The sequence below is a fragment of the Dermacentor variabilis genome, chromosome 3 (genome assembly GCF_050947875.1).
Source record: "Dermacentor variabilis isolate Ectoservices chromosome 3, ASM5094787v1, whole genome shotgun sequence".
Lineage (NCBI taxonomy): Eukaryota > Metazoa > Arthropoda > Arachnida > Ixodida > Ixodidae > Dermacentor > Dermacentor variabilis.
The window spans coordinates 181,498,489-181,525,199 of record NC_134570.1 but is presented as its reverse complement, the minus strand read 5'-3'; the positions used below and the strand labels follow the sequence as shown (position 1 = coordinate 181,525,199).

The 26,711-nt window shown below is 44.8% G+C and overlaps 1 protein-coding gene across 3 annotated transcripts in view; it reads left to right on the top strand.

Annotated features, from left to right (window-relative positions):
- Positions 1 to 26,711, top strand: part of LOC142576556 (uncharacterized) — a 124,096-nt gene that overhangs the window by 12,971 nt on the left and 84,414 nt on the right. For 2 of the 3 annotated variants that reach the window (XM_075686728.1, XM_075686726.1), the window contains exon 2: positions 10,377 to 10,728. In XM_075686728.1, coding sequence (XP_075542843.1) covers positions 10,450 to 10,728 — 279 coding nt within the window. In that variant the 5' untranslated portion in view covers positions 10,377 to 10,449. Of the gene's footprint in view, positions 1 to 7,216; positions 7,365 to 10,376; positions 10,729 to 26,711 lie in introns of those variants that run through there. The other variant, XM_075686727.1, reaches the window with a different exon arrangement.

Sequence of the window (26,711 nt, the reverse complement as noted above, 5' to 3'; positions counted from 1 at the left end):
GTGCGATCGTGGGAGATAAGTGCGGTCTAAAGATATGGGTTTATCCTGAAAGTAGTGCTAAAAAAGTCTAAAAGAAAGAAAATGAGGTACAGCAAAGGTTGAGTAAGGGGCTCCATGTAAAAGTAGGATGGTACTAAAGCACAGTGAACGAGTGTAGGCGAGGTTAAGGTGACGCAGCAGTGGTTGACATTAAAGAAAGACAATGCCTTCCGGTGAGTTCCTCTCTTCCCTTTCGAATAACAAACAGAGAAGAACAAGGAACAACAAACGACATGGCACACTTATGTGCCCCAAAACACCTTGCCTTTCTTCGATATCAACCGCTAGTTAGTCGCTGCAGCTTTCTTTTTGTGTTTTTAAACTGAGGTCGCAGTTAGCTTATAGGCAACACCGCGCAGGTACAAGATCACGCGGTTTGTTCTCGTCCTTGATATCTAGGCTAAAAACGATGGAATATGATATTTCGATCTCATTTCTGCCCACGATTTTATTGATATCACAAAAAGAACACCTGGCGTCTTAAATAAAGCCTAAGGTCATTTTCTTGGTTTTGTTCAAGTTTGGTCAAATATTTTATGGAAGATGTAGATCCTTTAATAGGTTTCGGCAGCGAATAACTGCTGCTAGAAATGAGTTTTTATTTTCCTTCGTTATGAAAGAGGAATCTGGGCTAAAATCTGTACGGCCTGACGGCCATCATCGATCCACCATAAAATTTGGCATAATAGAGCACAACACTAATTTGTATGGTTAACACGATATGAACATATAAATTGCAAGGGTGCTGCAAGTGTTTCATAGGACCAGCGAGCGTTCATAAGGTAGCACAATGAACATTATTATTTACTATGAAAAACATAATTTTTGGTCAAGTAATTATTGCTTGGAAGAAGTATTCAAGATATTAAACTGGGAATGCTTAGGAGTAAAGATCGACGGCGAATATCTCAGCAACGTTCGGTTTCCCGATGACATGATGACATGCAATCAGATTACACAAGTTGCGGGGAAAGACAGCGGATGGAACCATCGATAACATTCGAGAAACTTCTTTTACATGCAGGCGCGTCCTGCGCTGTGCGATAACATTTGTTAGGTGGTGAGAAGTGGTCGCCCGATAAAGATAAAGGAGTACACGTGTCAATATGCAAAAGCCAAAGATAATGGTAAATAGCCGGGCAAAGGAACAAGAGTTCAGATCGCCAGCCGACTTCTAGAGTCTGTGAAGGAGTACGTTTACTTATGTCAATTAATCACAGGGAACCCTGATCACGAGAACAAAATTCACCGAAGAATAAAAATGGGTTGGATCGCATACGACAGACATTGCCAGCTCCTGACTGGAAGCTTACCATTATCATTGAAAAGGAAGGTGTACAATCAGTGCATTTTACCAATGCTGACATATGGGGCAGAGACTTGGAGACGCACAAAGAAGCTTGAGAGCAAGTTAAGGACCGCGCAAGGAGCGATGGAACGAAGATTGCTATGCATAACGTTAAGAGACAGAGAGAGAGCGGTTTGGATCAGAGAGCAAACGGGTGTTTACGATATTCTATTTGACATCAAGAGAAAAGAAATGGAGCTGGCCAGGTCATGTAGTGTGCAGGTTAGATAACCGTTGGACCATTAGGTTACAGACTGGGTACCAAGAGAAAGAAAACGCAATCGAGGACGACAGAAGACTAGGTGCAGCGATGGAATTAGGAAATTCGCGGGCGCTAGTTGGAATCGGTTGGCACAGAACAGGGGCAATTGGAGATCGCAGGAAGAGGCCTTCGTCCTGCAGTGGACATAAAACAGGCTGATGATGATGACGATGATGGTGGTGGTGGTGGTGGTGGTGGTAGTGATGATGAATTATTGTGTTGCTTTTTCAAACATGTTCAAAAGCACACCAAAATGAACATGCGTTAAGACCTTAATAGCAGCTCAATTACTTGAAAGTTCAATTTTTATTTACGTTTAAGTACGAGTTTTATATTTGTGAGCGAAACGAATCCGAGTTCTTAGAAACAGTGCTGTTTAGAGTGTATAGCTTATTGTGGTTGCAGCAAACGAAAATAGTAGACCGGATCAGTTAAGTAAGCCATACCTGCTGAATAACGGTGGCGTAAAAAAAATTTTCTGCCTGTCATGGTAGCCATGAAGGTACCATAAAGCCCTATTCCTAATGATTAAAAGTTTCTGATAGTAACAGTCGTGGTATCGCATAATAAACACAATAGGTTAGCTTAGAGTAGGCGAGGGCATAATATATCAGCAACGTTAACCTCATGGCTATCAGATGACTGCCCTACAGAGACAGCCAATGTTTTTTTTTTCAGTGTTAATTCAGAGGTTAATTTTGATATGTTTACGTTCAAGCAAAGGTGTCGCCGAATCAAACTCCAAGAAACTCAATGGAGGCAAGCTGGCGTACTTTTACGTCTCCAGAATTTATTGTTAAAAGTAAAAAGATAAACAGCATTCGTGGACCTGAGAATAATGTTACTTTACACAAATTTAAGAATATTGTTGTGTTGCAGCCAGAATTATAACCTACTTAAGTAATTGTTTGCCATGGTTAGTGATTTTATTAGATACCACATTGTGAAGATTATGTTCATATCGCCAGTATACGCAATCATGTCTATAGCAACTGGTAGATGAGTAATGTCATTATAATCACTAAGAATGATAGTGGTCTCAATATGGATTCCCGTGGAACATTGTAAATATAGCTAATCGGTTGGAAGAGAGATCATTCACCCGTAGATATTTCTCCCAATTACATACACATCTCTGTGAGAAAGTTATTTCAACCCCACTTATGACATAATAATTGAAGTTGTCTAAAGGATTATCATTTTGTAAATAGTTGCATGCGTCACAGAAATCTAGGCATATGCCAAGGGTGTATTATTTGTGTTTAACATATTCAGTAATTTTATCATCCATAACAAGTAGTGTTTTCCCTGAATTTGTACTTCACAAATGCACGCACTAAAGAAAGAACCAAACAAGTTTCCATTAGGCGCACTGATTAGAGTAACGTTTTTATTCTCTGCTGTTTTAGTTTCATCAGTGACTTCAGGCCAGACCTTACAGCAGTCGCTTTGAATCTTCGCAATACGCGGAATGAAATAATTGGTTTTTGTAGGTTTGACTTTCTTATGCAGTTTACGTCTACACGTTTTCTAATCATTTACCACAACGTGGTGTCGCCCACGGAATACGATAAACGGGAGCGCCGACTCGCCTGATAGCGAGCCAGCTGCCTTGTGGCTCGAATCGTAAATTGCGCGGAAACTTCCTAGCGCAGCACCCAAACCTGCGCCGCCTGCAATGGCCCACGTACGGGCCCACGCGCGGCGTGGCGTGTGGCGAGCCAAAGTTTGCTTTCTGTTTGGTGATTAATTCGCTTGTTTGTTCTTTTAGAATTATGCCTCTGTATCCGCTGTTTCCCGCGTGGCGCTGTGTGCGTGTGCGCGCTAGGAAGTTGCGCTTTGGAAGTGCCGTATTTCGTTGGATATCTTGTTGCCTTTGAACGCTTGGAAATTTACTGCTGCAAAGCACGCCCCTGCCATGGTTGCGCCTTTTGAACAATGCTATTTCGAACGTTGGTACGTTCTTTCCTGCTCTTACATATGTTTTTTTTTAGAATGTTAGACATGAAAAGATCTCTAAACTGTAGCACGTTTGTGGCCATTCAGTGTATCGCTGAAATATTCTGATGTAGAGTTCACCTTAGGTTTGTGTATGTTCGTATCTTGTTTGGCTCCTTAAATTCAATTTATTTAAAAGGCGCAGCGTGACTGGGATGGAGACAAAGAAACACAAACCACAGCACAAGCGCTGACTAACAACTGGTATTATTTGCTCCACGCATGATCAGCCAATGGTTGGTTGATCATGTGTGACCATATCTGTGCTAACTGCTATGCAACATGACAAGCCTTATTGCGCATAAGTAGGTGGTTTCGGAGCAAATAATACCAGTTGTTAGTCAGCGCTTGTGTTGTGGTTTGTGCTTCTTCTCCGTCTCTGTCACGCTGCGCCTTTTGAATAGCCATGAATCAACTTGCCCAAATCAAAATTTTACTTCAATTTATAGCATGTTTCGGCCTGTGTCCTAGCTTGCTTCACCGCATGCTGTAGTTCAAACAACTGCTGCGACCAGTTTAACTTGCCCCGCTACAATTAATGTTTACTGCACCACTTGATTCGGCCACTGGTGGCAGCATAGCCCTAAAATAAGCGAGTACACACAATTCAGGCTTTCAGGAACATAAGTAAACATTTGCTTTACACCGGAACTCTGCAGACCTAACAACCTTATTGAAGTGATGGTCGCTAATTTAGTAGGAGACTGACACTAATGCAAAAAGCATTTTATTTCATTTTCTACTGAAATTAGCTAAACCCTAGCAGGCCCCCACCATCACTAGCTAATACACCACTGCAGCTACACTAAAGAGACGCGCTGTTACTACCTTTATCTTCGCCGGCCGAACTGCGACGGCTAACTTCCGCCACACAACACTTTTTCACTCTTTGAAATAGACTGGTCGCATCTGTACTGGTTGCAGTCGCAATCGAAAAACGCACCGCAAGGATGTAGCGCTTCAAGCGGTGACAAAAGCAATACCTTGCCATCCTGCCACTTAATATAATCGTAGCTGAAACGACTGCAAGAGAGTTTCGCAGCCTCGCTCGTACCATCACGTTAAGTTACCGGCATACACCACAGAACCCTAGGTGTCGCTTATACAGCCTCGACCCATCACTGAAACTTAATTTACCAGCAAACCTTTCACGACGTGACGCAACACTGCTGTGTCGGCTGTGGGTAGGAGTAGCATTCACCAACTCCTACAGCTATCGTATTGGAATGGCGGACTCACCATTGTGCACTAACTGCAAGTATGAAGAGACGATCAGTCATCTTCTGTGCCACTGTGCTCGCTTTGATAATCAGCGTCAGACTCTCCAATGTGCCTTGAACGGAATGGATGACAGGCCATTTACAGAAGCAAAAACCTTGGGAGCCTGGCCTCACAGTTCATTAGTCCAGGAAGCAGTTCGAGCGCTTCTTCAGTACCTGAAGGCAACGGACTTGAGTGCCCGACTGTAGGCATCCTGCACCTAACTTTCTGCATGTGAAAATGCAGTATATACTTATGTTTCCTCTCTCTCTCTTTAACTCCCCATTCCCGTCTCCACGTGTAGGGTAGGAAACTGGACTCAGTATGGTTACCCTCTCCGCCTTCTTCACTTCTCTCTGTCTTTCTCTCTCTCGGCTGTCGACATGGTCGTTTCTAGGTTGGGCGACCATACGGCGCGTACATCTGGCATAATTAGCTAGGGAAGAAAGAAAGGGACGAGTATGCCTTTGAAAGGCGATCTGGAAGATTGCAGGTAAGCGGAGGCCGGGAGCGGCGGTTTTATGATTGGGACATTACATGGCTGCAACAAATGCTTCGCAAGACAGGAGAGTCGGCTCTTGGTTCCGTGGTTTGGACTGTCAACGAAAAATTGGTACATTGTGCGAATTTTGAAATGCGTAAGGATTTCTGTGCTTACCCAATGAGAAAACCGTCCATCCGTCCGTCCGTCCGTCCGTCCGTCCGCCCCGTGAGGCGATTGCTTTCAACATAGAGTCCGCAGCAGCAAGCGAATTCACCTTCGTGCCGCCTCTTGCTTCAACGTGAACGACACAGCGAGAACACAGCGCTCACGAAGGTCTTGGCACGCGCCGCACCGGGCCGCTTTCGCGAATCCCTTTCAAGATGTGGACGCGCGCGTTTCTCTTCAGCGCGAAGCGGCGAACACACAGCGCGCGAAGCTATCAGCAGTCGGCTCTCGCTGTCCGCTTCCCGATCGCTTTGAAGATATGGTCCGCGCGGCCGTGCCAGGGTACGTTTGATCGGTCAGCGCCGCCGCCGGAGTGGCATGATCCCGGTTCATAATGGTTCGACACGGATGGACAAGGCGCTAACGAGCGATAACAGCTTATGATGATCGGAACGTCAACAGCGCCATCTGGCGCCGCCATCAGCAGTACTTTATTTGTGTTATCAATGCACCTTGCACCGCCGTCCGCACCACTTCGCGTCGCCGCAGCGTTGTCGTTCGTACTGGCCTGATCAAGCGTTATTACACTGATAATGACACCGGGCTGCGTGGAGTTGAGCAAGTGGCACAATGCTTACGCGTACTTATACAACTCTCAGAGGAGTTTCTGTGTGAATTTCTTCATGTAACTGCTTGTTAATCGGTGGATTCCAGTACGTGCGGTTAAATGTTCTTTGAATGAGAGGCAAAACTTTATTATAGCTTTCCAAGAACTTTTCAATAAATTCTGAATACCCCTTATGTCTTATAGATTACATATTCTCTGCAAATTTATTATTATAAACGAGGTAGTGCAACTGCTTGACAGTTTCATCAGGTTTCTTTTTTCACGGCAATCATATTTAACAATAGGGTTCGTTCAGTACGGGCAGTATTGTCGTGCTCTGTAGGGATGAAAGAAATAATTGAAATGTGATCACTGACGCCAGAAATCAGTAAGTCAGTTTAGGCATGAACAGAATAATCTTTTGTGACACAAACCTCTAGAACTGTAGCTGTATCACTGGTGATTGTAGAGGGTAGAGTTATGTAGTTCCAACACGCAAATGATGAAACACAGCTGTTGGATCCTCCAGTATTGTAGTCATCAGATAATTCACCTAAATTTATGTATACCATTATTACAAACGGAAGAGAAATGTAGTTCACATTTTCGAGGAATCTTTCAACCATAAATTAAGATATATTGTTCTTTTGTAGTTGGAGGCATGTTCGGAGGCCTCTAAATTATCACAGTAAATTGAAGCAGGCACTAAGCCTGCGTCCGTAGTTAGCTTTTCTCACTTCTCTCAAACATATTCTCATGCCTAGTATTTAGTGCGTAAGTTCACTGCTGTTTCTCCATGCGCTTCCCAGACGCTTCTCGATCTCCAGATGTTAATGCTTCGTTGGGCGACCGTATAACAATGCAGCGTAGCAGACGAGGCACGTCTCACACTCTTAGTAGTGTGATAGCAGCACTACTAAGTCGAGACAGCACAGCCGCTGATAGTAGCGCCAAGGCAAATACACCTGGCAGCGAAGCTTTCATAGAAGCCCATGCGTTCAAAATATGGCGGTTCTTCAGCGGTTCATAGTGTCCCTGTATACGTTCCCGCAGGGTCCAGAGTTGCGCATAGGTCCGCCGTTGTGCTCCAGCTCTGCAGTGAAGCAACTCCTCGAGCGCTCAGGAGGCAAAAGCAGCGCGGTGTTCCATTTGCTTTCTTCTCTGGTGGTCGCGAGCTACATGCGCAAACTGTTCGCATGCGGTGAGCAAGATGGCACTTTTTAATGCAAGCTATTCTCGAACAATTGGCGCAGCCGGGGGGGGGTGCCAACCCCCCGGAATTTTTAGTTTGTATGTACATATATACACGCACATATACAAACACGCACGAACGCACATGTAGCAGCCCAGTCGATCCCTCGAAATAAAATCCTGACTGCGCCCGTCACTCAAACAGCTGAAAAAACACCTGGAAAAACAGCTAAACGCGCATTACCTTACAACAAAAAACGGTGCAATCTTTTTCAGCATGGATAGGAAGTTTTCTCGCGGAGGCCGGAAGGCAAGAAATGATTTAAAGGGTGTTTAAGGGAACTGAGCACATGTGTGCTGGACAATTAATTATGTGTGCACATTTTGCCTGCCGAAACAGACGAATAAGGATCATGGCCAAGAGAACTATCGTGCCTGCAGTTATGTCAGTGACCGTTAACCGTGACCGTCATTCACAGCTGCTGCACGTTTTCGATATATGCGGTACAGGCACATATATTTAAACGCATTTCAAATGTTCACATGCGCACATTTTATGGACAGCTTACTTTTACGATTCATACCACAAACTTAACAGCTTCTTCGTAGCAGCAAATTTGGGAGAAGAAACGGATTCAAGATGCAGGGGCTTCTAGATCAAATTTATTTCGTACGAGGGTATGGATGAGCAATGGCTAGTGGCAGCAGGGGATGAGTGCTGGTTCTTGGAGCCTTGGGGGCAGAATGCAAAGCCACTGGAAAGGTAACACGTTATTAGGAGTAACAACAGGTTATGTTTATTGCACTTTAATAACATAAGATGGCAAACTTGCAAAGTAATTATTCGCACATTGTAGACTGTAATATGACAACAGATTTTTCTTTATCTCTTCATACTTCTCAGGTTAATTTACTATAGCACAGCACGTATTAAACGTGCAAAAATAATTTCACATTCCTCACGTCGACTACGGCTGATCGAACAAGCAACATATTGCGGGCGGTAAATGCTGAAGCTATCACAGCTGTCTTATAAGCGGGAGCGCACGATGCTTTAGCATAGTACAAAACAATGAACGCGAGCACATTATTCGACCTTACATGAAAAATGAGAACGCCGTCACAAAATGAACAGAGAAAATCCAGAATGCAGCGGGCAAATCGTATCTGCTGGTATTTCCTCTGTTTTGAACATGCTGTTATAGATCCGCATAGTTAGAAGAATCGTACAAGATACACAGCGAATTGCGCTGGTTGCTAAGTTAACGTTGTTGGCGTATACGTGCAGCGCGACACAGACGTGTCGTCCATTATTTGTCCCGCGTCTGTGTCGCGCTGCACATATACACCGAAAATTGCACAAGTGGACAACCTGTCATGCCAGACGTACGCATTTCAGCGTATACAGGAGTGTTACTCGAGATAAATGCTGCTTTAGTGTAAACAAGCCGAATTCATCTCTCGAAACAAGGCGAACACACCTCGCATATCCTCGTCCCTTTCGGAGCTGGCCGGTATCGTCCGTCCGCACGGCCCCGCGCAAGAAGCTTTGCCAGCTTACGTCCGATTTGTCAGTTTGGTGCGCTGCACACCGTCATACTGGAATACAAGTCTCAAAATTATGTGTTTTGTACCAGTCCACTAAAGTTATTAATTTAATGTCCTCGAACACCGTACCTGCAACCGGGAACCGATCGGTGCAATCAGGTGGTCCACTACTGCGTGCCTCATAATCAGAAAGTGGTTTTGGCACGTAAAACCCCATAATTTTTTAATCGGTGCAACGTACGCTTGACGGTCCGCTGATTGCAATTTCAACAGCACTTACGGAAATTAGCCGCGCCGTGCCCGTGAAGTTGGCTTTGCAGCGGCGCAGTTGATCATTTGACGTCATTTTTGTACCACGTGATAGCGTTCGGCGAATAGCGGTGCGAGCGGCGCCGGGAAAGTTACACGCAGCTCTGCTCCCTGCGGGAGCATATACAGGAACACTAGCGGTTCATGGGGCTTAGCGCCATCTTATGAGGAGGGCACACTTCCGGCGGAAAAAACAAAGAAACATTGTGACGCCATATCCGTTAAAAACAGAAGTGACCTCATTTTCTGATAATAGACGCGAAGATTGTTTTGGTTGCCTGTCATTACAGCTGTATATTTAAATCTGCAATTCGACTTGATGGGCTTTTCGAGCTTTCAGCGTGGAAAGCGATGCAAGAAAAGGTCGGCCGTACGGGTGTTGAAATCGCACCCCTGAACAGAAAACACTTTCTTTGTAGGCCGATGAAAGGTTGAGGTGTAGGGTGCTGGTTGTATCGTCGGGCACCAAGCCCGTTGGCCTGCGCAGTCGCACTAAACCAACTCAAAAAGCAATTACCTGGCGGTCATAACACTTTTGACTGAATAGGTTGAGAAACGATAAAGCTGCCCACGTCACATAATTCCGACAGCCGTCGACAAGCAAAACAGCACACCGTGTGAGGTGGGCGTATGCTCGCAGGTGAATTTTACAAGCGCGCCTTTCTGCACACTTCAAAAGCTGCATTGCTCTGCAGGTGATAGCGCCCATCTCACGATGGGCGCTGAACAAAGGTATTTATTGATAATGAAAAAATAAAATTGAGTTCTCTTTTTTTACTCGTCACGCGTATAAAAAAGTGATTAGGAACTTCATTTTCGCTGAATGAATCTAACTGCGCCTCGCTTTATTTAAGATATATCTTTTTTTTCTTTCCCAATGTTTGTTCCCTCCAAACATAGCCGCGTTTCAATCGCTGCTCCCGTAACCATCATTGCTGATGTCGGTGGCAATTCGTTCGGAACCGCTTTTCGCCCGAAGCTCTGCGACCTATTTGGATCGAGCTTGGTAGCGTGGCTGCTACCTTATCTAAACAGACCGCACCACTTTGCCAGCTGAGCATGGTTTGTTTGATCAGCACACGTGTTGTTAGAACTCAGTGTAACGTTCGCCGTCGCTTCGGCCACATAAAATAATCCGGGGCTTCTGGGTTGCATCTTTCTGCAGGTACGTGCCAGCTGCGCTAACGAGTGGTCACTGAAGTAGGGTGGGGACGACGAAGAAGGAGCCGGAAACGGTCATGTCGGGGTTTCTGCATTCCGACTGGTGCGAAGTGTATCTATGCAGTACGCCAATTCAGCAGGGGGCCTCCATGAATGGCGCTGTCGACGCCCTCTCACTGTTTGCCTCGTCGTCGCGGTCGGTGTGCGGCAACTCGTGGGAGAAGCACTGGCTGCTCGTGTTTGACTACGGCGAAGAGGAGGTGCTCATCTGCGATGCTGACATGGACCATTTGGGAGAGCTCACGGGTCGGACCTCCTGGAAAAAGAGGGCCGCGCTACAGAACTACCAACACAAGGTAAATGTGAGCCGCGAGGATAGTTGATCTAGAAAGCCACAAAATATCATGTTAGAACTGTGTCTTTATAATAAGAGGGCCATATGCATGGTTGCTTGTTTATTAGCACGAACATCATTATTTTACTTACTCAGCAATGAACCGGAACACTTAGAGTGCCCGTAACCAGGACACACAGAAAATTTCGCTCATGCGCTGGAAGTTGTTACGTGCCCTCTAGGGCAGCCCTCTAGCGCACGAATTTTTAAAATTGGTTCAGTAATAGCCGAGATAGAAATATTTCAGTGTGGCGAACCTATGATTTCAGGAGACGAGCTTAATCGCCAACATAGGCACTCGTTTCACGTGACCCGTCTAGCCTCCGCAAGTGAAACTCCTTCCCTGCGTCTTCCCATACCGGAGATCGACAGTCGCGTGGCGCATGCTTCATAGTTCACCCCATCGTCATTTTTTTTCCCTCTCGCTTTTTTCGCTGCGGGGTGCACTTTCGCTGACGGTGCCGAGCACAAGCTGTTGCGTTTGTCTTGTTTCGCGCAGTGCGTGACTTTGCGCTCTGTGCAAGAGAACATTTGACTAGCGGTATAAGCCAGTGCTACACAAACTCAGACTGACACAAGGGAATAACAGAACATGATCGTGCGCTGGAACATGGTAGAAAATGACATAGTTCCAATGTTCCCGCGTACGACTGCAAAATGTTGGAACAAGCAGACGAAACTGAACTACATCTCTCTTGCTGCGGTGCGAAGGGAAACAAAAACACGTAGACATTCGGTTTTTGTGTTTTAATATTTCTGTAAACGTTAATTCGACTACTGAAGCAACCGATCACATAGATATCCGATGTTGCCTAGAATAATTCTCGAAGTCACATGACGCTGTTCATAGTGCCACCTGATTTCAAGGCACCCGCGAGCGGATGGGCAAAAAGGCATTCGATTTGTAATTTCAGCTCCATCCGCGGCGAGTAGCAATGTAATACTTAGCAGACGCAATCGTTAGCGCGCATTGCATGCACTACGCTTGTCAGCTGAAACTGGTCAGACCTGGAGAAGGACCCTTTATTAGGTCAACATTCACCAAAATGTTGAAACAAAGATGCTCGCATATAGAAGCCAAGCGCAAAACCAATCACTTCAATACATACGTATTCTAGTAGCCTTCAGAACAGGTCAAATTGCAGCGTTTCTTTTTCTTTATTCTGCCACACTATAAATGATGGAATCATGATTCGGACTGCTTTTTACTGTATACTTAGCTAGTTTAGAATGACAAATATGCTGAATATTTCAACTACATGATCATCATCATCAGCCTATATTATGTCCACTGCAGGACGAAAGCCCCTCCCCGCGATCTACAATTGCCCCTGTCCTGCGCCAGCCAATTCCAACTAGCACCCGCAAGTTTCATAATTTCGTCGCACGACCTAGTCTTCTGTCGTCCTCTACTGCGCTTCCCTTCTCTCGGTACCCATTCTGTCGCCATAATGGTCCAACGGCTATCTAGTATACGCACTACACGACCTAACCAGCGCCATTTTTTTCTCGTCATGTCAATTAGAATGTCGTCTATAACCGTTTACTCTCTAATCCAAACCGCCCTCTTTCTGTCTCTTAAAGTTATGCCTAGCATTCTTCGTTTCAGCGCTCTTTGCCCAGTCCTTAATTTGTTCTCGAGTTTCTTTGTCAGTCTCCGCTCGAGTCTCTGCTCCATATGTCAGCACCGGTAAAATGCACTGATTGTATACCTTCGTTTTCAATGATAACGATAAGCTTGCAGTCATGAGCTCACGATGTCTGTCTTGTGCGATCTAACCCATCTTTATTCTTCTGCTAATTTCCTTCTCATGGTCAGGGTTCCGAGTGATTAGTTCACCTAGCTAAACGTATTCCTTCACAGACTCTAGAGGCTGGCTGGCGATCCTGAATTCTTGTTCCCTTGCCCATTTATTTATCATTGTCTTCGTCTTCTGCATAGTAATTTTCAACCCCACTCTTACACTGTCCCTGTTAAGTTCCTCAATCATTTGTTGTAACTCGTCCGCAGTGTTGCTGAATAGAACTATGTCATCGTCGAACTGAAGGTTGCTGAGGTATTTGCCTTCGATCCTTACTCCATACCTTCCCAGTATAAGAGCTTGCATATTTCGTCCAAGCACGCAGTGAATAGCATTGAAGAGTTTGTGCCTCCTTGTCTGACTCCTTACCTTATATCTATCTTCCTTTCTAACGTGCATATTAGGAGAGAGCAGGGAATACTTGGCTTTCAGAAGCCTTATATAGTCTGCGAAATGGTTTGGACAAATTTTGTGCACGTGTTGGGTACAACAGCTAGACTAAAAAATTGGCGACATAATTTAACTGAAGTGTCGCCTACAAGTTATCCTCCTCCATAGCCATGATTTTTTTCAACTCGTTTACCGAGTCATCTGGGCTAAGTTCCGCCTTCTCTGGCTCTGCGTCATGATGTGACGTCGTGTCGTCCACTTCCAGTAGTCTTGGAGCCAACACGCGAAGCTTCTTTAACTTCTGCGCTAGCCGTCTGACCATTAATCCGCAGCGTGCGTTGCGTGGTTTCTGTCGCCGCGCCGAGCTTGTCGGGTATTCCGGTGGCCGTAGACGAGCGGGGCGTTTTGACAGGTGGGCTGATCCGTAAAGTAAAGAGCCTCCATACCGTCACTACCGCTGTGATGAAGGGGCTTCAGCGTTAGCATGAGCGGCTTGCTTAGCGCAGCCACCTTGTGGCGCAGAGCTTAACCACCGAAACGAGGAGCTCCTGTGGCTGTAACCAAGTATAAAACAATTCAAGAATTTAAAAAGACAACGTCTTCACGATTGGGGACAAGCTAAAAATCACTATTGTTTATTTATTTATTCATTCATTTATTTATTCAACAAAAGTCACGGGCTCTAGCAGGAGTATCGTGTGAGGGGGGATTATGCAGTGTACATCTACATAAGTGGAAGCATTACAAAGAAGACATAACTAGTACAAGAGCAGTATGCTAAGGTACATAAAGCAAGGTGACGCTACACAATAGTTACCGAAACGCGATACACACTATCAAAATAAATGGCGACATATGCAATGTAAGGGTACATCATTTAACACCGTCAAATATTACAAAAGTAATGTAAGGATACATCTCTTGACATTGCTAAATATAGAAGTTAGTGAGAAACGTGTACATAATTGCGATAAAACTAATGAAAGCAACCGGTCACGCAATAATAGCGGTTACTTCGTGACGAAACCTAACAGGGTCATGAATGCGGACAACATTATCAGGCAGAATATTGCCTATTTCAATTGCTAGTGGTAACGCTGATGAAGGCCTTTGTGTGCCCAAAGATATGTTTCAGGAAGTGGTTGTTGCGCAAAAGGCGAGACGTTCGTAACGGCTGGGAGGATGGGAGGGCGGTTTCGTGCTGACGGTTTGTTACTATAGGAAATAAGATTAGAGCAATCTTTCTGCGTGATTCTAAGGAGGATAAGGACAGAGAAGATTGAATATTAATAACATTGCAAAGACGCCTGTAGTCTTTGGCGATGAAACGCGCGGCACGATTTTTTACACGTTCAAGAGCATTGATTCTTCAGGTTTGAGGAGGTGACCATATTGATGACGCGTATTCAAGTTGAGGACGGACCAATGCTTGATATGCTAGTGATTTGGTCCAAGTATGAGCGTCGTCAAGGTTTCGTTTAAGGCAGGCGAGCGTGCGTGATGTCTGTGCTGTGATGTTATCTGTGCGAGTTGTCCAAGAAAGTTTGGGTGAAAGATGCACGCCGAGGTACTTGTAAGACGTTGTGCGTGCTACGTGGGAGTTATTAGGAGTGTAGTTAGATGCTGAAACTGATTTCTTGTGCGTGAAGGTTAATAGTTTACATTTATTGATGTTAAGAGATATATTCCACCGTGAGCACCAATTAGTTACGAGATCCAGGCCTTGGTAGAGAGCAAGATGATCAGCTGAAGAAGACGTGTCACGGTAGATCACCCGATCGTCTCAGAAAAGTCGGATGTTAGAGGAGATACCCGCTGGCAGATCATTAATATAAAATAAAAATAACAAGGGACCCAAAGCACTACCCTGGGGGACGCCGGAGGTGACATCTAAGATGAGAAGGAATTAATAACGGTGTTTTGTTTACGGAAAGAAAGAAAAATTTTCATCCAGGATAAAATTGCGGAATTTAAATTAAGGAACGAAATTTTGGACATCACGCGACAATGCGGAATCCGATCGAAAGGCTTAGAGAAGTCGATGAGTATGCAGCAGATGTCGTGGCTATTATCCATGTGCATGAGTAACTTATTGATAAATTCTAAGAGTTGTGTGTCACGTGAGACCTTTTCTAAAACCATATTGGTTCGGGTAAAAAAAAACTATTAGCTTCTAGGTGCTCGGCGATGTTTGAAGCAATAAGATGTTCCAGTAATTTGCATGGGACACTCGTTAAAGATATCGGGTGATAATGACTTACATTAGGTTTGTAGCCTGTTTTGAATATTGGTATGATTTCCCCGACTTTCGATTCGTGCGGTATTCCACTCGTTGATAATGATTCTTGAAAGATGTGGGCAAGTATGATGCTAGATACGGTGACTGTGTATTAAGGATTTTGGTATTAATGTCCTCAATTCCTGCACATGTTCATACTTTGAGGTTGTTAATCAATGCTGCAGTTCCGGCAGTAGTTGTAACTATGGGATCCATGTACCTATAATCGACTTTTGCGTAGATGGTATGCGCGAATAGTCTTCGTAAAAGCACTCGTAAGCTATTTATTGAATAAAGCAGCGCTGTTCGCCGCTTTAACGTTTGTCCCGTCACCATCCATCAGTGAAATGTCAACGCCAGTGTTCGTGGGAGATATTGATTTCGAAAATTTTCTAGGGTTATGGTTAATAAGGGATTGAAGGAAACGTGACATATATTTGTGTTTGGCGGGGCGAAGAGCATGACAATACTCATTTTATACAGCCTGGCGTTTCTTCCAAGACAGGGGCGTGCCCCTGAGCTTTGCCGTCTTAAAGAGCCGTTTTTTTTTATTTTTCATTGCGCATAGCGATCTGCGGAACCATGGTTTGGATAAGTTCGTTTTAAACGAAACACGGGGTATGTGCGCCTGAACCAAATCAGTTAGTTTTTGCTGGAAAAAGAGACCAGCTTTCAGTGTCTGAGCGAAAGGAGAACGATCCATGGAAGTAATTGTAAAATGTTTCAAGGCCCTGGTTAATATCATCAAAGTTTGTTGTGTTACAGTTGAAAATATATTTTTGTATTATGTTACGCGAAGTAGCAGGTATCCCGAGTACAGCAGGCAGAAGGAAATAACTAAACTAAGTGCTGTACTGTAAAGAGGTTACGTTATCGGGCGCAGATGTGACAATAAGATCTAAAGTGTTCACTTGACGTGTGACTTCGTCAACAAATTGAGTAAGTGACAAGTCAAGAGTCAATAAAATGAGAACGCGAGTAATACTTGAGCGTGACGTAAGGTCGGTCCAATCTGCGTCAGGGTAATTGAAGTCGCCAAGAAAGTTGATTGTAGCTTTGGGATATTAATGTCGGATAGAGGCAAGGTTATTTGAAAGATCGGAAACAAAGCAAAGAAATTATCTTTCGGCCGGTAGCACACACCGAAAAGAGATGGAAAAGCTGCTGATGCAATGCAGACCCATAGAATTTCCGTTGGGTTGCCGATTTCAACAGGGAAACTGGAAAAGTGCTTGTTTACAGCGATTAGCACGCCTCCAGCTCTTCTACTATCTCGGTCTTTCCGATATATGATATATTCATTTGTGTCACCTAGTACTTCAGAGTTCGCAATATCTGTATGAAGCCAGGTTTCTGTTAGCAGTAGAATGTCGCAGTCACTATTATCTAAGCAGCAACACAGTTTGATCCGCTTTCTAATGAGGCTTCCTACATTAGTAAATGATACTGATAACTTTGTTATTGCGGCTACGCGTGAGGTTAGGGGTTTAACGGATGGACGTTGTTTAGATGGCCGAGCTAGCTGTTGGGGTAATTGCCTTACTGTAATCGGTTGCGGCACCTTACATAGACACTGAATTCTTCATTCGCATTTGGTCAACAGGGAGCTTGCATGTGTCGTATTTTGACCTTGCAAACTCCAGTTGCTTCTTTCTTGCCACACGTGTTTGCAGAGAGAAATACTCGAGCATGTCGTATAGGCTGTCTTTTAGCTTGAAACCCTTTTCTATTACCCGATGTTTATTTGTGAAAAATGCAAACTTTAAGACGATAGGTCTGCATTTTCGGTCGTGATATCGATCCAGGTGGTGCGCTCGGTTGATTTGGGATGACAATAATGAGATGTCAAGGTATTCCAAGCATAAATCGATTAAATGGCCTTCAGACGTGGACCAAGTTTCTGACGGGTTATCGGGAATTCCAAAGAATAACAAATTTGAACATCGTAGTCTGTTTTGGGCATTGTCACAGCCTTGTTCAACTGATTTCAGTTTGCTAAAAATGTTATGCGCACTATCTGTTTATTCGAACGATGTAGCCAAAGGGTTCGTTTTTAAGGCAACGGCGTCCGCTTCTATGGCACGTACTCTAGCCGAGAGCTGTTTAAGTTCCACGTCAACGGACGCTTGCCAGTGCTTAAGCGCTTCTAAGTCTTTTGAAATGGCGTTTAAACGCGAGAGTGTTAAGCAGCTAGTGTAGCATAAAATTCGGCGTCCCACGTCGGATATTCTGAGATTCTCGAAGATGAGATGTTGATCGGAGATTCTCGAACAACGTATACCCAGGCCTTCCATATGATGCAAGGAATTGACTGAACTAATCGAATTTTCAAGCTGAAATAAGTAAAAAAATTGTAAACTACGACTTGCATACTATCCAGTTGAAAAAGACAACAGGAGATCCTGTCGCAAGTACAGAAATTTCTGTCGCGACTACAGAAATTTTTGTTGAACGACGGAAGTTCCTCACGTTTCTGTAGTTGCGACAGACATTTCTGATGTTACGACAGAAATGCTGAAGTCGCAACAGCAGCTTTTTATCGTGACCTAGACTCTGACGTTACGACAGCAATTCTGACGTCGCAAAACAAACATTCGGTCGCGACGGCCAAGAATTCTGAAGTCGCAACAGAAAATTTCTGTCGCGACAACAAGTGTTTATGAAGTCGCAACAACTTTTTATCGAAACAGTGATTCTGACGTCGCAACAGGAACTCTTTGTCGGGGCTACACTTTCTCTGTCGTGGCGTTAGAAATGTGCCACTTTCTTTGGCAGCGACATTAGTTCCGACGCCGCGACAGAAGAGCTTTCCGTCGCGACGCTTTAAAATTGTAAGTTTCGCATTGGTGGCGTACACTGCACTTTTCTCTTGCGTGGTATTCAATCGTGCTTCTCTAAAGCCGGTGATTCTGATAGCACCAACACAGGTATTATAGTCGCTATGGTGAATTGTCATAATTGTGCCGTCACGACGAGGCACCAGCAATGCCCTGGCGGCCTCCTCGATATCGTCCATTGATCAAAATCATACCATCTGCGGGAATGACAGCGTACCCGTTTTGTTTTATTTGGTGAGACGTGGCACACATGCCTGTGGACTTACATGTGCCGTTACGCTGACACATTAGTTAATCTCCCAGAAATATTGCATAAGCTTAAACAAAAAAGACGTTTTGGGTTGTTCCACAAAGTTGCGTGAAAAGCTGTCTTCCTCGGGTCTGCCGTGAGAATCCAGTATGCTGTCAGAATGAACACTCATCCATGAATGTTTATGTAGCTATTTTACATTGAACACGCGATTTATATGCGCGCTCAAAAGTGTAAAGAGCGAGAGACAACTGTCGAAATAAGCAGTAAAAACCCTAACAAGTCCCCGGTCACCGTTGTCTATTTCTGAATTTCTTATTTAGTATGGACATCGTACAGTAAAAGTGATGGTATAGCACCTTATGATGTACCTGGCTATGGTGACAACGCTACTGCTCTTCTAGAGATGCGGCAGTTGACGCGGTGGAGTGAAAGCGCATCTTGGCTCTTAAAATGCAAAGGTGAGCATCAACGCAGGCAGAGATTCTTGCTGTTGATATAGCCGAGATGTACACTTACAGCCACGTTCGGTGCGGTGCAATGGTAAGATGCTGGGTTCGGGCTCCTCAGGTCCCAAGTTCGAATCCCCAGTCGGGAAGTTCTTTCTGTTTAATTATATATTTTTCTTTTCTGTACTAACAAATTTACCTAGCCTCAAAGAGGTCTGTCAATTTTAATTAAATATTGATCAAGATCTACAGAACCTTACACTACAGGACGTCCCACTACAGACAACAGAATGACAGAAAGAACGTCGCAAAATACGACAGACTGAAATTTCCTGTTGTGGTTTTCAACTGAGAACCTACAGGCTTGATAGCTGTCCGATTGTAATTGGACTATCGGAGAAAACAATTTCTCTTAGGCGAGAACTCGAAAGAAACCCCTTCACTCACGCAAACCGGGCTCGACGTCCGTCATTTCGCGCGCCGGCGCGATTTGTGTATTGGCGACCACTGAGCGGCGTGCCCGGTTCCTTGCGTTAACTTCAGGTGGCGCTCGCCTCGGCCGCATCGCCGCCCACGCAATAGACCGCGGTTCCATCACAAAGCTCGTCTTCGTGCACAGCGTTCGCGGCAACCGCTTCCAGGTAAACATCACGGTTGCATACGCTCCACTTGCCGGGAAGCGTGAGAAGCAATGAGGGATCTTAAAGGCGAAGCTTAAGCGTCCTCCACATTTTTGACCAGCTGTTGAAGAATCCCTAAAATCTTAAAGAAAGTGTTGAACTCGTGTACGGTCCGGAGTTAGTTTCAACGTCGCCTGAGAGGATCGGGAGTAAGTTACATAAATAAGACGTAAGACGACATTTGGATCGATCAAAAATCGTCCGGCGTGTAGCGACGGCCGCAAAACGCGTAAGGGCTGCGCCGATCGGGAGCCGACAGAACGATACGCTGCAGCCACTACGCTCGCATGTTGCTTTGCAGGGGGACACTATGTCGCAGACTGACATGCCGCAGATAGCTAGATTTGCCACCCCACAAGTTAACAAGGCCGTTCCATCGTGCTCGCAAAAAGAAAGTTTGAGGTGAACATGGACCGCGCAGTTCTGCCAACACGGAGAACGTTGTAACACAAGCAGACTACACTTGGTGCGTGGCGGATGCGCTTGAGTGTAATAATAAATTATCTTTCTGTATTCTATTTTTGTTAGCTTTTCATAAAGAACATATTAACCGACCTTCCAGCTATTACGAACAACATTTGTTCACGATAAAGTTGGAACAATTATCGATGGTGCGACCTGGGTAGCCAAGCGGATAGCTCGCCCTACTGACGTCCCTTGGGATAATTACGACAGTAGGGAGGGGGTGGCTGAAAGCTCAGGAAATATGTTATTTCTTGCAGCTACATAGCAACCTCATTACCCGTCGCTGAATAATGCTTCGAATGAATTGCGCTACGAACAGTTATGGCGCACATACTTTCTGGTGAGGCAATAAATTATTTAGCTTCTGCGTATGTTCTATAGGTAGAAAAATGCCAAGAAGTGTGCTTTACCGAACACAATGTTGAAACGGAGGTGGTCTGTTATTGGAGCTTCCGCAGTACGATTTAAAAGAAAACCAAAGTACAGCCCGACAATACTGCGTTCACGTGTTCTTGTGAGGGCATGTTTTTGGTAGGGCGTACTTGAGATGTCTCGTTCACTACCAAAAATACAATTATTTCGTGTAGTAGGCAATGGACACTGATACCTATTACTACGTCACCATTTGCAAAAAAACATTAAGCAAAACACTATATTTGAGGCGTTGTGCTATTGAAATCAGCTCTGTAGTTTCGGATGCTCCTACCATTTAGGAGTGGCCACATTTCACTCTTGCATTTTTATTGTGGGTACTATATAGGAGAGCATGATGATACTATCACTAGGGTTGAAGATTGGGCGAGTTGGTATTGCATTCCAAAACTGGTACAGCGCAACATGGAAAGGAAGAAACAAGCAGAGCAGGCCAGATAAACGAACAGAGGGCTGACTTCCACATTTTTTATTGGCAAGTTGCTTGAAATATCTCGTCGGCTCGTATTGTTTCTTCCTTTCTATGTTGCGCTGTACCAGCTTTAGAATGATGATACGAACTGCTCTTAATGGCATAAAAATTTTTAGGCCACTACTCTGGAAATCTGTAAAGCGGTCTGTCGGTCCGTTCGTAACGCTTAACACGAGGCGCTCCATCAAGTAAAACAGAACAAATTCGCAAGGAAAAACGTTGGAAGTGGTGAGTTTTCGACCTACGACCGCCAAGCACAGAAGCGCAGTGTCTTACTCATTGGGCAAAACACACATGCTTCCAGAAGGTGAATATATCTGAAGCATATGAGTGTTATAATTAATATAAAGTGTTTGTTTCTCGTTGTCACAATAACCAACACTTTCATTATTTCGCTCCTCAAACTTATAATTATTGGAACCACTTGCCCACCTCTATTGTATATATTACGGACCCCAGTGACTTTAAAAATGCGCTTGAATAGGTTGCCTAACTTTGCTTTGTGTTTTTTTATATTTATTGTTTACACTCCCTTGTGTAACGCCCTATGCGCCCTGAAACTATTAAAATAAATAAGCAAATAAATAAATTAATGAATGTGTTGTACCGGTGGTATAAAACAAATGTCACGCGACAACAGTTTTTATGAGGGCTTTGTTAAAAGATTAGGTGACGGTGGAATAAAAGCAATCTCTAGAATGACATCTCTAGTCGACCTAGAGCCTTGTAGATATCAGGAAAATTTCGGTTTCGCCATAATTTAATGCAAAACACACCGCATCCCCAACGCGTCCGGCGGCCCCGGGATGTGCCTTCCGTTCGGGCATTCCTTCAGCTACCGAAATGCCACTGATCTCTGATGGCTTATGCCCTTTGCCGAGTGCAACACAGTCATTGCAAATAAGTAGTCAGTGAGTTAATAAGGAGCGACGAGACGCTTATGGGTGTCATCACGGTTGATAATGGTTTGACGCAGGTGGATAAGTTGCTAAAGAGCGATAGGGCTTACAAATGTCGGAGCAATTCTGATAAGGTTGATAACGACCGACAAGGGTTGAAAATGGTCCGATCACGTCCGATATAGTTGAACAGGAGCGATAATGGTTGATAAAGGTCGTCTCATGTCAGATAACGTTGACAAGAACTGAAAAGGGTTGATAAAAATTGGACCGATTGCGATAAAGTTGATAACAACCATTATGGGTCGAGTGTCGGATCGAGTCCGATAATGTTCACAACAAATCATGCGAGTTGATAAGGGCCGCATCGAGCTCAATATGGTCGATAACGAACGAAAAAGAATAGATAAGCGGTTTGTGCTGGTCAGATCAAGATTGATAATGACACCGGGGTGCGTGTAGACGAAGAGGTGGCACAATTCTTAGGTATACTGAGACAGCTCCAGTGGAGTGTTTTTTTTATCTTTTATTTTTTTATTGCGATAGTACTATATGGATGGTCCAAGGGAATTTTCGCCATCAAGTCAGATGAACGACGTGGTTACTCCGCCTATGAGAGAGAGTCTCTTCCCAAATCCGACGCCTACCTTGCGACACTCTATGTATCATCGCGACGTCGCTCACCCTCACTTCCGCGGTCCCTAGGCATGTTTCGGTCTTCTCGCTCTTCACGTCATCCTTCTCCGTCACCGTTCTTCTGTGCTTCATCGCCCCTGCGTCCTGCCTAGAATTCTCCGCAGCCATTCGGAAAACTAGAAGCTGAACTTTTCGGAGGAGGAACTGTTTGCGCGCGAACTGTCATAATTCCTCCTGCTGGCCCAGCAAAGTTACTCGCTGTTTGTATGGGAGGTGCTTCCTTCGACGCGCTTATAGACTCTGTGCCGCCACCTCTGTTATTCGTCGTGAACTGTGCTTTCGTCTCGGCAGAGTGCAGTTTATGTTGGCCCCGTCTCATTTGGCGCGAATGACAATCCGACTTATCCTACCTGTCAGTGTACCACTCGTGTCTTGATCGACGGAATTCGCCATCATATCTAGCTTACTGTGGTTTCGTCGTGCGTTCATACGATAATCTTAAGGTATGATTTCTTGTATGCTGCTTCGGCTGTCGTTTTGTGCTAACAACCACTTGTACATATTACGGAAACCAAGCTCTCTGATAAAAAAATATAGACAGCGACGCCGTCGCTTCCCTATCAATACTGCATTTGTTGAGAAATCGCTATCGCCTTTTGTCTAGTGCGTTTTTCACGCAGCTGCGACAGTCTGACCGCCTAGAACACGACAGGAGAACCACTCCTGCTGCCGGAGGGATCCACTGCAGTCATCCTTATCGACGCCGCACCAGTATGTGTCGTCACTGCTTCACTTGTTTCGTCGCCCGCACAGGTAGATGTACGCCCACAGAAGGTTCGGCCAGGGCTGCCACCGTTACTTTGAGCTCAGATCTCAGCTGAACGCAGACTGATGCCTTGCTGAGAAACTTAAGGAAACACCAAACTTACTTTATCGTTTGCTCGGATGGCTTGGGTGAAACAACGGTGGCCCTTCATCGCATCAAAACAGACGGATCCCGCCTCATTTGCCACTGCCCTTACCGTGTATCGGCTTCTCAACGCAAGGTTATTGAAGACCAAGTCAACAGCATGCTCGCTCGGAACGTTTTACGGCCTTCCGCAAGCCCTTTGCCGTCTCCTTCTGTCCTAGTTAAAAAAGAGGACAGCACAGTGCGCTTTTGCGTCGAATATGAAGCGCTAAAGACAATTACCTGTAAGAATGTCTATCGTATGCCTCGTATTTACGATGCTTTGGCTGCCTTACAAGATGCCGAATACTTTTTGAGCCTCGACTTATGCTCTGGTTATTGCCAGATCCCAGTACATGAGCCCAACGAAGAAACGACGCCGTTTGAAACGATGGCCTTTTCGAATTCATTGTTATGCCTTTTGTTTGTGCAGTAGGCCAGCCATCTTTGAACAAATGATCGATACCGTACTGTGCTGCTTCTAATGGAAAACCTACCTTTGTTACCTGGGCGACATTGTCATCGTTTTGTCTAGCTTCTCCCAGCACCTGCAACGTTTAGACGACGTTCTAACGTGCCTAGCCAAGGCATACATACTAAGAAGTGTGGACTTGCGAGCCACAGCATCAAACAATTAGGTCACGTCGTCAGCAAGCACAGTTTTGAGCCAGATCCCGACAAACTTCCTACCGTACTGAATTTCCCAAAACTAACCGCAACTAAAGACGTTTCTAGCTTTCTCGATTTAGCGTTGTAGACGTGTTGCTTTGTCCGTGACTTCTCTACTATCGCAGCTCCTCTTCACAATATTCTGGCCACGACCACACCCTTTTATATAGTTCTTTTATACCTTTTTCTACCTCTACCACGTGAACAGCTTCCCATAAATCACACACACACATACACAATCATCTTTGTGCTTATGTACATACTGTATAGTCAGGGGATTTTTTCCCTGGGCCAAATTTCCCTAGCCCGCTTGGACGGACTACCGCCTGAAGACATGAACATGAACGACTCACAAACAGCTAGCGGTAGCCATGACAAAAGCATGCAAGGTGACACTAAGTACCCTATGCAAGTAATCTGTTTGATCGTGCAAAATGATCCGCGCACATTTTCCCGTAAATCTTTCAAGGATGTGCGCGACTGGCTAAGTATTATCAAAGCATAAGCGGTCACAATTGGTGCAACTCACGGCCCAACTTGCAGATGTCGTTTTCTTTGTCACCTGAATTGCACTTCTCTGGTTAGAACATAACTAGAGCATGATGACCAGGTGGGAAATGTGCGTGGAGAAAATCAAAAGCTGCCTGGGTGACTCAATTTCAAAAGAAAAAAGAAAGACTGAGGATACGCTTTCGCGAAGAGCCCAGTTGCCCCGGAGAAACATGCAGAACCAGTTTATCTCGCCTCTCGTCACCATACTCCTGCGCTAACAAAGACGACTTCGACGAATATCTCGCGAGCATTACGAAGTTTCCTGACGTCACTAAAGTACAATGTTAAAAAACCCGCCAGATTGCACGCCCGGTGGGAATCAATGTTATGCGAATCACAGGACAGCAGTTTGCCAGTTATCCAGATGGTTCAATGTCATAAGTTGCCGGTGACACTTCCTGCAGACGTTTTGCAGCCAGCGCAACATACTTTACCATTTGAAAATGTTAGTATGGACTTGCTCGGCCCCTTTCGGAAACGTCATACTGATTGTGCTTGGATTATTGCATATGTCGAGTACTTGACGCGCTATGGTGAGATGGTGGCACTTACTTCTGCTACCACCGCCGATGTGTTGTGCCTTCTTACCAACACAACTTTCTTTTGTAATACTTGCTGCTTGAATTTACCTATAACCCACTCCCCTCTGTTAAGCTTTCACAGGCCTTGAGGGTAAAATAAATGAAATGAAATGAAACATGTCTCTTTGCGTCTCCGCCAATGGCAACAATTGGGATGTTGTAGTATCCTATAGTCATGTACGCCTGGCAGAAGCCCGCAAAAGCAAGCAAATAGAACCGCCATACTGGTTGCGTGGCACTTTTTTGTGTTTTTCAGGCTTTCTTTAATGCTTGGGAAAAATTATTTATGTAGCCCGTATTCCGCTACAGAAACATAGACCGGAATTTTTGCTGATAGCCTGCAATCTTATTATTGACAATTATGCTGTGAATGTAATTGATAGGTTGATTAAATAATAATAAATGATGTAATTAGGCCAGATACACAAATAGTTTCCCTTGCTGCAACAGACGGCATGTCAAAACACCTCCATTCTGTAACTATGTGACGCTCGCATAATTTTACATTTAGGCGCAAGTTACGTGGGACACCCTGATATTGCCCGAAGGCAATATTTAATAGGTTCGCGTATTGTCTAATGAAAGACTGTGAAGGCCACGCACGTGTAAACGGAAGTATGTTTTTTTTGCTAACTTTCCAACCGTGACACGGCCTTCGCCAGAAGAAACGATGGGGTTGCTAAGCAAGCGATTTTATGGGCTCACGTCTAGGTGCCATCAATATGGCACTTAATTCGATAAAAAATAGGCGACAGTAGCATTACAGTGACAATGAGGAAAGATGATCACGGTAACATGGCAGTGTGGCATGGCAGGCACTTACAAACTTGTTACTTAACATAAGATGGTGAATGCCAAGTCTTTTTTTAGCACTTTTAGATCCTTATGATCTGTTGCGGATCTGTTAGCGCTATTCTGTTAGCAGTTAATCTGCGCACAGCAAAGCGCGGAGGAAATCGGTTATATGAGTCGTTCAAGAGAGCGTGCATGGCTGTCATCGGTCAGATAGAAAGGCGCGAAGAGAGGTGGATGACCACTCGACAACGAACTCCACCTTTCGGTAGGAGCAGAGCTATATAGCAAGAATGGTGCCATATAAATTTCATGTCGGGCCTTTTATGTACGGCGTCTGGTACAGCGAAAAAGACCGCGAGTGCAGCGGTTGTGCAAGCTGGCGGGAAGCAGGAACTCTCCTTCCGCGAAGACATTGTCACTCTCCCGGCCTACTGACGCGCCATTGTTACGCCGGTGAGCGGGAGCGTTAGATATAGAACGCGCAAGCAACTTTGCATACCAGAAGCACTAATCCCTGATTGCGTTCTTTTGTACTCTCTACGCATTCTTGTTTAATAGGGGTGGGCAAATGTTGTATGTTCGAAAAACTAATCGGAAAGTAAGCACTGACAATTATTATTCCTGTTTTCTAGGAAACTATCCGCTGTTTTCGGCTGTCGAAACTGACAAAAGATTTGGCAACAACTGGCCAGTAAAGTATGGTTATTTCTTTTTCACCGTTTGGTAAATAGAGCATCGCAAGTAATCGGAGGTATAACAAAGACAAACGTATTCGGAGCCATGCAGAAACAATATGTATAATTACAGTT